The following is a 10,858-nucleotide window of genomic DNA, read 5'->3' as shown; positions in this document are numbered from 1 at the left end:
TAGAGGGAGAGTGGGTAGGAAAGAGGGAACTGATTACAAGGAACTATATGTGACCTCCTCCCTGGGGGATGGACAACCCGAAAAGTAGGTGAAGGGAGACGTTGGACAGGGCAAGATATGACAAAATAACAATTTATAAATTATTAAGGGCTCATGGGGGGCGCACAGGGAGGAAGGGGAAAAATGAGGACCTAATGCCGGGGGCTTAAGTGGAGAGGAAATGTTTTGAGAATGATGAGGGCAATGAATGTAAAAATGCGCTTTACACAATTGAGGAATGTATGGATTGTGATAAGAGTTGTATGAGCCCCTAATAAAATGATTTAAAAAAAAAGAAAGAAAGTAATTTGAAACACAATGCTTATAACAGAGGCAAAAAAGAAAAGTATATGAGAATGAAGTCTCCCCTTCCTTTTCTCTAAAGGACATTCTTGATGAACTTCTTTTAAGATGTAACTTTTTGTTGTTGCTTTTGGCAATCCATGGTACTTTCAAGGTGCCTCACCAGCAAAATAACTAATATATTGATGCTTTAGTATTCCTTATTCAATGTCTTACTTTCCTATGCATATGAGACAATCAAAAATATTATCTCTTAGCTCAGGCTCACCTTAGTCCTCAAAGTCACATTCTGCTTTTCAACAGTTCTTCTGCAGCATTTTATGCAATGTACTGTGTCCTTTGATCTCTTGACTTCTGTTTCCATGAGCATTTATTATGGATCCTAGAAAGATGAAATCCTTGACAAATTCATTCTTTCTCCATTTTTCGTGATGTCAGCCCTTGGTTCACTTGAAAGGACTTTTTTTGGTTTTCTTTACACTAAGTTGAATGCATTTTGAAGCCTAAAATCCTTGATCTTGCTCAGCAAGATCTTCAATAATTCCTCACTGTCAGCAAGCACATGTGTGTCATCTACATATTGCAGGTCGTTAATAAGCCTTCCTCCCGTCATGATGCCACATTCTTCATCATAAAAGCTAGTTATTCTGATTATTTGTTCAAGATGCACATTGCATAAGTATGATGAAAAGCTACAGCCATGATGAACACCTCTCATGGTTGTAATACATACTGCATTCCCTTGTGCTGTTCCACAGCTACTTCTTAATCCATGGACAAGTTTCACATGAGCACAATGCAATGTTCTGGAATTCCCTTTCTTCTCAAGGCTCTTTACACTTTATTATGATCCAAAAATGAACATATTTCTGATATGATGTGCTTCCAGCCATGTTCTATTTGATATCAGCAATGAAATCCCTTTTTCTGCATCCTTTGAATTTGGCCTGAACCATCTGTAGCTTCCTGTCAATGAACTGTTCCAATTAATGTTGGATGATCTTAAGCAAATTTTACTTGCATGTGATATTAATGTAATGCTCCATAATTTATGCATTCTGTTGGGTCACCTATCTTTGGAATAGGTATAAAATGGATCTCTCCCAGTCAATTGGCCAAGAAGCTGTCTCCTAAATTACTTGGCATAAAACAGTGAGTGCTTCTATTAATTATTCAGCTTGTTGAAACATTTGAATTGTTATTCCATCAATTCCTGGAGTTTTGTTTTTGGCTACTACTTTAAGTGCAGTTCAATATTTTTTCTTCAAATATGGATTTGCTATCATATGCTACCTTTTGAAATGGTGAAATATTTACTAGTTCTTTTTGCAATAGAGATTTTGTGAATTCTTTCTTCTTTGATGCTTTCTTAATTTTTCCATATTTGCTCATAGAATCTTTCAGTATTACAACTTCAGGCTTGCTTTTTTTCTTTAGTTCTTTTACTTAAGATGTGCTGACCCTGTTCTTTCTAATTGGTTTTTTCTAACTCTAGATTTTTGCACATTTCATTATATTTTACCTTGTCTTCTGAAGTTTCTTTATAAATTTTTCTGTTCAGCTCTTTGACTTTATAATTCCTTCCATTTGTCTCAGCTATTCTACAATGAAGAGCAAGTTTAAGAGTCTTCTGACAGCTATTTGGACCGTTTCTTACTTTCCTGTCATTTTTATATCTTTTTGCTTTCTTTATTATGTTCTCCATGTCCTCCGACAGCTCATCAGATCTTCTGTCATTAGTGTTCAATGCATCAAATGTGTTCTTAAGATGGTCCAACATTCAAGTGGAACATACTCAGTCCTATGTTAGCTCTCCTTGGCTTCTTTTCATTTACTTCAACTTCAACCAGAACTTACATATGGGCATTTGGTGATCTGTTCCATAGTTGCCTCTGGGCCTGGTTCCAGCTCCTGATATTGAACTTCTCCATTTTCTCTTTCCACAGATGTAGTCATTTTGGTTTCTATGTATTCTATCTGGAGCAATTAATGTATATAGATGCTATTTGTCTTGTGCCAAAAGGCTATTTGCAATGAAGAAATCATTGGTTTGCAAAGTTCGTTAATACAATATCCAGCTTTGTTTCTATCATCAAGACGTTATTTTCCAAATACTACTCATTATGCCTTGTTTCCAACTTTTGCATTCCAATATCCATAATTATTAATTCATCTTGAATAATTTCATACTGAAGATGTTGATAGAACTCTTTCATTTCTTCATCAGTCGCTTCAATGGTTGGTTCATAAACTTCAATAATGGTTTTATTGACTGAATTTTCATGTATGTAAATATTATCCTATCACAGAAAGCATCAAAGTACAAGCATCTGTCTTGTACTTCAAGACAGATGTTGAAGCATCCTGTTTGATGTTGGCTCCAGTGATATTCTTTTTGAATCTATCACTCCTGGCATGGTACACCTTATGATTTTCTGCTTCAGAATAGCCATCTCCAGTCCGTCTCAGTCCATTAGTACATCGATTATTGGTCTTTATATGCATTTCAAATAGTTTTTAAAGACAATTTACAATTTCCTAGATTTATTCTTTGTATTCCAAGTTAAAATTATTAATTGATGTATACCGCTGTTTCGTCTCATTTTTAGTTGTGTTCCATCAACAGATGAAGGTCCCAAAGGGATTTCTCCTCTGGCTTAACTCCATCTATGCCATTATGGTCGAGTCTAATTTGAGAAGTTAACCCTTCCTCAGTCATATTTTGAGTGTCTTCCATCCCGAGAGTCTCAGCTTCTGGCACTATATCAGACAATGTTTTGTTGCTCTTTATGAAGTTAGTATATTAGTATACTCATTAGCATTTACTGAAAATTCAATACATGTTGAATCCATCTTTTACACCAGAAGTATATTGGATTACAGTGTGGTAAAACAATATGATTGTATCCATGGGTTTTGATGCAGAGCAGTTTCAATTGTAGAAACTTGGGAAGTTTAAGAGCTCCTGTCAAGATTAAGTTGGCAACTGCAAATAGCACATTCTTCATCATAATAACTGTCTATCACCTATCAGTCAATCAATCTACCCATCACTTAGCTATCTATCTATCTATCTATCTATCTATCTATCTATCTATCTATCTATCTATCATCTATCTATCTTTCTATTTAGGTATATATTCAAGTTTTAGAATAAACTAACATTTGATAGGTTTGGGGTCAATTTCGATGGGCCAGGGTTCTTAGTAAAAATCTTATAAGAAATCTCATATGATATGATTTTATACAGTGTGATTAACTCCATGTTGGGATCTAACATCCCAATCAAATCTGTGAATAGCAAAGGTCACAGGCTTGATGGAACTGGAAGGAAGGTTTCTCAGGGGTGTGTTGTTGTTGTTAAGTGTTATTGAGTCAGCTCTGATCCATAGCAAACTTATTTTTTTTAAAAACGAAACACTGCGTCATCCCCTCCTTTGTTCTTATGCCTGAGCCCACCGATGGGGTCAAGGGCTCATCATCCTGATTTTGATCCATCTTGATGAGGGCATTCCTCTTTTTCCTGCCCTTCCACTTTAGCAAGTGTACTATCCTTCTCCAGTGACTGGTGTCTCCTGACAATATGTCCAAAGTATATAAGGCAACATTGTATAATCCTTATCTCTAAGGAGGTCTCTGGCCTTACTTCTTCCAATACAAATTAGTTTGTTCTTTTAGCAGTCCATAGTACTTTCAATGTACTTCTCTGGCACCAAATTTAAATGTATCAGTTTTTCTATGATCTTCATTATTCATTGTTAAAGTTTCACATGTAAATGGTGCAATGAAGAATACTATGGCATGGGTCAGGTGCATTTTAGCCCTTAAAGTAGTATCCTTGTTTTTCATACTCGATCGGGGTCTTGTGCAGCAGATTTACCCAGTGTAGTACATTTTTGGATCTCTTGACTGCTGGTTCCATAAGCATTGTTTGTGGAGCCAGGCAAGACACAATTCTTGACTTCTTCAAAAATGTCTCCACTTATCATGATGTTGCCTATTGAATCAGTTGTGAGAATATTGAATTCCTTTACAGTGGGTTGTAATCCATCCTGAAGACTATAATCCTTGATCTTCAACAAGAAGTGCTTCCATTCCTCCTTACTTTCAGCAAGCAAGTTTGTGTCATCTGCACATTGTAGGTTGTTGTAAGCCTTCCTCAATCCTGATGCAATGTGCTTCCTCCCCCAAACCAGCTTTTCTGATTATTTGCTCAACATGCATGTTAAACAAGTGTTCTGATAAAATACAACCCAAACACACACCGTTCCTGATTTTAAACCATACATATTACATTTCTGTGTTCACGTAACTGCTTCTAGATCTGTGTATAAGTTCTTCATGAGCACAATGAAGTGTTCTGGAATTCTCATTCGACACAAAGTTATACTTCTGCTTTCAGAGTGATTTCTTTTTTAAATAAGCCTTTCCAGGGCTTAAATTTTTTTTTTAAATACACATAGAGCTTGATAATGCACTGTGTGACAAGTCTCTCTAGCTTTATAATATTGGAAAATTCTGTCCTTTGTCATAATGCCCTTGGTATACTTTTATGTAATATAATAATTTAAAACACATATAACAACAATAAAAAAATCAAACAAAACCTTTATATCACTTTCATGTTTGTTGTGCTGTTTATTTCTAGTCATTTTTACTTTGTTGAATTTTTTGGTTCTATTGCTAATTTGAATGAATATATATATATGTATATATATATATATATAGATAGATAGATATAGATATATATATCTATATTATATATATAATAGCTGGCACCCTGGATTGAAAAAACTCAATAAGAATAAATGAGACAATAAATTTCAATTATTGACAACTGATCATATTACCAAATGTTTTTCATTCAGCAAATAAATATTTATTTTATACTCAAGGTCTTATTAAAAAGTGATTGGTTTTTATATATAAATGGGTAATTATTTATGGGTAAAATATTAGTCATTTTATTTTAAGGCATTTTAAATAGTTGTTGAAAGGCTAAGCCTTAGGATAGGAATAGAAGGAATACAGAATATTCTGATTCATATCATAGCAGCCTGCATTACTGGGAACAAGGTGTGAAAACTGAAGGACAAAATGATTATTATTCCCTCACTACAAAATTCAACACCACTGTTTGATTTGAAGTTTGTTTTATGTGTGATTTTAAAATATATTTAATTTTTAAATTCTCTTGAAAGTACACGGTATTTAAAATAGATTCACATTAGAAAGCTAAGACTAGGCAACCTGAAAACATTAATATATTGTAATTTTTATACTATAAATGGGATGCCTTTAATAATTGTTGAAAAAAATGAAAACATGTTACACAAGCATGTTGTAATTTAGTAGATTCTAAAGCTTATATTCTAAAATATGATAGAAAATAGTATTATTTTTCAACAACTTGTTCTGAGATTAAAAGTGATAATAACTGACTATCATGAAATGAACCAATTATATTAAAAAATTTCATAATTAAAAAAAATGATGATTGCTGTACATGATGATGATACATATTTTAAAATAGATGCTAACCATCTACTTTATTCTCCTGTACAGTATAGAAGTTCCATCTCCTAGAAACACAAACTGAATCAACTAAGATGGGAAGTATTTAAAAAAGATTCAATTATTTTGTACCTCTTTGCTATGCAGGTGCACTGAAAAATGTTCTAAATTGAAAGTGCTCCCAATGCACAATGCTAAAAATGATAAAGTAACATAATGCCGACAAATTGTGCTTTCAATTTCAGATGTCATATTATGTTAGAATTTTAGTTCAGACTGAATCAAAATCATGAAGACAATTTGAATGAATATATTTTTATGTCTATTATCCATATGCATTTTATCACAATATTCAGAACATGTAGGTGTCCTTGAAAGTACATCCTAGGATAATAAACATAATTCATATAGCTGTTATTTAAATTTAACTCTTCAAAACTGTGGGATCATGTTTGGAGTATCATATATAAAATAATAATCTGAATATATGAAGATTGATGCTGTCATTTCCTTAGTATTGTTTTACTACTTGGAATGTATGAGTCTTTGCTTGATTAGAAAGCAAGGGTGGCAAACGTTGTCTTTACAGCATCACATAGTAAATATTTTTGCTTTTAGAAGGGGAAATCTATGTCACTGCGATTTAACTCTGCATAAAGCAGCAATAGTAGATCCATGGCAGGTAGTCACCAAAAAAAACAAACAAAAGAGAAACCAAAAAGAATCCTCTCAGAATCACTGCCATCATGGTGATGCAGACTCAGAAGGACCCTGTAGATAGAACAAAGTAGAACACTGTTTACAGGAGTCTATGGGAGTCTTTGTCTTGCAGAGTGACTGGTGATTTTGAACTTCTTACCTTGTGAATCACAACAGAATGCCTAACCACTATGCTACCAGGGCTCCCCTCAGTTAGTCATAATGTCTCACAAAAGCAGGCTGGCTGGATTTGGGACTCAGGCCATATTTTAGAACATAGGAGGGCACATCTGCCTGAAGGCCATTTAGGCACAGGGAGACCTAACAGCTAATATGCCCGGTCAGAAGAAGGTGCAGACAGTCATTGCATTAGGGTCCAGTTAGTTAAATGTTTGACCAAATATAGCAGGATGATTTTTTAATTTAATAATTTTGTATGGCTCAAGAGTGAGATTAAAAATCTCCAAATAGCACTTGGCAGAATAAAAAAGACTTCCCACCTCTGGTCTAGAAAGTTAAGATTCACAAAATAGTTGTACACTCTTTAAGAGCACAGTCCACTTGCTATACTTAGCCATTAATATTAGTATTTTTATTCTAAAATTAAAGTATGATTAGAACATATAACTTAGAGAGTTACCAAAATACTAACTGTCGGAAATAGCGGTGACTTCCTCATTATGATACAGCCAGCTGACGACAGGCGCCGGTGAACTGCTGACCCTGCACACCACCTCCGCGTCTTCGCCTTGTTTGAATTCTTGAGGAGATACCACTTCTCTGAAAGTGAGTTTTTCTGTATGGACAAAATAAAAACCCATCCAAATATCATTCTTTTTTGTGTATCCAAATAATAAATTCCAGAATCGATGTGTTTTAATATATAATAAAATAATTAGGTGAGCCAAAATCCTTTCCATATGTAAAGCATGTATCATTCCTCTAACTAATAATTTTCCATCGCACTGAAAATAATATCCCAAGCCCTTAAAATCCACATGCGCACACACGAAACAAAATAAAACAAACAAACAAAAATATGGGCATCAAGTTGATTCTGAGTCATAGTCACCCATAGATATAGGGTTTTCTAGACCATGTAAAACAATACTGGACTGCGCCACAAAACCCTAAGTGGCCCAGACTCAGTCCCATCACTCTGATACCGTTTATGTTCCCTTAAATTCCTTATATATTCTTCCTAAGAGTTTATATTTCTTTACTCCACTTTCCCATTTCTTTTCTTCTTCATATAATGATATATCACACCTAACACTATATATATATATATATATATATATATATATATATATATATATATACACATTTTTTTCCCATTGAGGTTTCTGTATTGTTTGTGTGTCTCTGCCCACTAAAGGTTACACATAACATGAACAAGGGAGAATTCTGTTACTCAGTACTGGAGTACCTGTAATCAGTGGCTTCCAGGTATTCAGTAAATATACACATTTTTGAATGTAATAATGAACATGTGAATTTTTGCTGGGTAAGAACTTTTCAATAAGTAGTTCATCCTTGGCCAAAGAAAAATAAAATATTTTCTTGTCTTTGCAATTAAAAATAATAATAATGACAATAGAAAGTTTCCTTTGGTATCAATATAATGTGAAATCTTTCCAAATATCGACCTTCTAAAAGATTATTCCAATTTAACTTTCCGTAATATGTGAAATAGATGCTGTGGAAACACATATATTCAAATATACACCTTTTCTTCAAGATATTAAAACCTGATAGAAGTGAAAAAACAATTTGAAAAAATGAGGACAACATGTATCAAGGAATTATCCTCGTAACCAAACAAGAATCCCTACTTTACATCCTTACCCCTCACCCAATCTCCTGTTTGTATAATCAAGAAAAAGTAAGTATTCTATGCACTACATCTATATTGTTCACTATACTATCCCATCTATATTGTAAACTATTATTTTTTTAATATTTTATACAAATTCTACTTAATCTTCAAAATTACCAATGTTAGTGACACTATTATTTTATTGATTTTGAAGATGAGGTAACATAGGCTAGAGAGTAAGGGATTTCCTAGAGGACACAAAGGTAAGTAGCAAAGCTTGGTTAGGAAGCCATCAGCAGCTTGCCCCACATTGTTCCTGCACCAGAGGATAATGATTTCTAATTAGGGAAAGAGAAGTGAAACTATAATGAAAACAATCAATCTCAAGTCATAAATTACAAAAAAAGTCTGGTAAACTTTGCTAATGAAAATGTTTGTCTTGAAGTTTTGCAGCTGAGTAAAATTCTTTACTAAATGAGTTTTCAGCACTCTCTCTCTTCCTCTTTTCTGACAGTCCATCAATTCTCATTTCTATCATGTTATGTAATTTTTTATAATTTCATCTATTTTGATGGAAAATTTAGTCTTCCAAAGTTTCCTACATCAAAATAAATTATTTTGATAGTGTTTTCTTAGATGAGAAAATAAAAATATTTTAATTTATATTATTTAAAACAGAATTGATCCCAAGCTTATATGGTTTTCTATGTGTTTACCATCATTTATTACCTAATATCTATCCTTTTTTCATGATTCACTTACTCAATAGGAAACTATGAGGAGTCCTGGTCACGCAGTCCCCCTGCTGCTAACCGAAAGGTCGGAAGTGGAGGAGACTGAGTCCCTCCAGAGAAGAAACTGCTGGTGACCTGAGATCCTAAAGGTTACAGCATAGAAAAACCCCAAGGGACAATTCAACTCTGACACATAATGTTTCTAATGAGTTGATGGATGACTCCACAGCACCACAAACTGAAACATGATAAAATATAAGTAGACTGGCATCTGTAAAAGTGTAAGAACATGGTGTGACATATAATTCTCAGTGAGGGTTAGTTTTTTATAATTAAATATACTTAGTTTGGCTTAAATTTAAAACGAGAGACAGCATGTTTATTTGACTAAGTCACAAATACACAACTTACGGTAAATTTCCAAAACAACTGTAGCTTCTTGGGTCTGTCCTTTGGCATCTGTTGCCTGACAACGATATATCCCCGCATCTTCTATATTGGCGTTGTATATTGTTAATCTTGACCTAACACCATCTTTTTGCACAGCGACTCTCTGTGTAGAAATTATCTTCTCTCCTTGTGGATTAAACCAATCTATAATTTCAGGTTCACCAATTGCTGCGAAGAGCCATAGTAAAGAAACATTTCAAAATATGTTGCGAGTGTTTATTTTGACATGGACATTTACTGTTATGCAACATTTTTTAGGAAGTAAGAATGAAATGTTCATAGAAGGAAGAGAATGAGTCTGAAAATCTTACAAAATTGGCAGTAAACATAATGTTAGCACACATGTTCATTTCTAGGTAGCTTACATTGAGCTTTAATTATATTTGAGTAAGCAAAATTCAAGTGCATTAGAAATCCTCCTGTATGATAATTATCTTATAATATTTCAAATAATACTTTAGCAATTGATGGGTTATTACCATACTTAAATAATAAAATGGCTGTGTCCATGAACAAGATAAAAATCTTAACAGGACAGATACACTGGAACAAGAAGGCCATTACTAAGATGATTTCACAGGCTACAATTTATTTCTAGGGTTAGGAGGTGGCATGTTTTTCCCTGATAAAATACAAAGCCCACAAAAATGGAAATACATAGCAAAACACACTTTGTCTTTGATGATACTAAACACTGAGTTAATTGACCAATGTATTAAATGTATACAGATAAGGCCAATATGCATTTTAATAGAGTGCTTATCTTCTCTTTTTCTCAACTGAAATAGGTTCATGCTTTTGAATCTAAAATTGTTAACTATTTAATAATATGTTAATTATAATGCCTTGAAATGATTCTTATATAGCAAGGCAATTACAACCAAATCACTGCTGGGTAAACACTTATTTAAGTTTTTCACTCCGCATCTGGGATATCTGTAAAAGCAGGAACTTCTGCTGCTTGCTGAGTCATCAAAAAATGTATTTCACCTAATTAAGTGCGATAATTTGTGGAAGAAGGATATGCTATCAGCATAAAAATAACTCAGGAAATTGCATAATGTTAATTAGCATATACATAGGAACTTTTAAAAGAAAATTTTCTCATTTTTATACTCTACCCCCAAAAATATGCTTTAGGAACATTTTTTCCTATAACAATTTTGACATGCTTGAGGAAAAAAAAGCATAAACGTTAGATACATTTAAAAAATATGGATCACAGGGAGCCACATATGGCCTCCTCTCTGGGGGACGGGCAGCAGCGGGGTGGGTGAAGGGAGGCGCCGGACAGTGTAAT

General features: G+C 33.7%; 1 protein-coding gene across 2 annotated transcripts in view; it reads right to left on the bottom strand.

Moving 5' to 3' along the window:
* NCAM2 (neural cell adhesion molecule 2) overlaps positions 1-10,858 on the bottom strand; it is a 590,430-nt gene that overhangs the window by 285,233 nt on the left and 294,339 nt on the right. For both annotated transcript variants that reach the window (XM_004711304.2, XM_045284840.1), the window contains exons 3-4: positions 9,520-9,726; positions 7,208-7,351 (exon numbers count right to left, since the gene is read on the bottom strand). In XM_004711304.2, coding sequence (XP_004711361.1) covers positions 7,208-7,351; positions 9,520-9,726 — 351 coding nt within the window. The remainder of the gene's footprint in view (positions 1-7,207; positions 7,352-9,519; positions 9,727-10,858) is intronic.

This window comes from Echinops telfairi, unplaced genomic scaffold (assembly GCF_000313985.2).
Source record: "Echinops telfairi isolate 266 unplaced genomic scaffold, ASM31398v2 ScPeMD7_7469;HRSCAF=8507_0, whole genome shotgun sequence".
NCBI classification, from domain to species: domain Eukaryota; kingdom Metazoa; phylum Chordata; class Mammalia; order Afrosoricida; family Tenrecidae; genus Echinops; species Echinops telfairi.
Note: the sequence above shows the minus strand (reverse complement) of the source record. Positions and strands in the feature narration are given on the sequence as shown.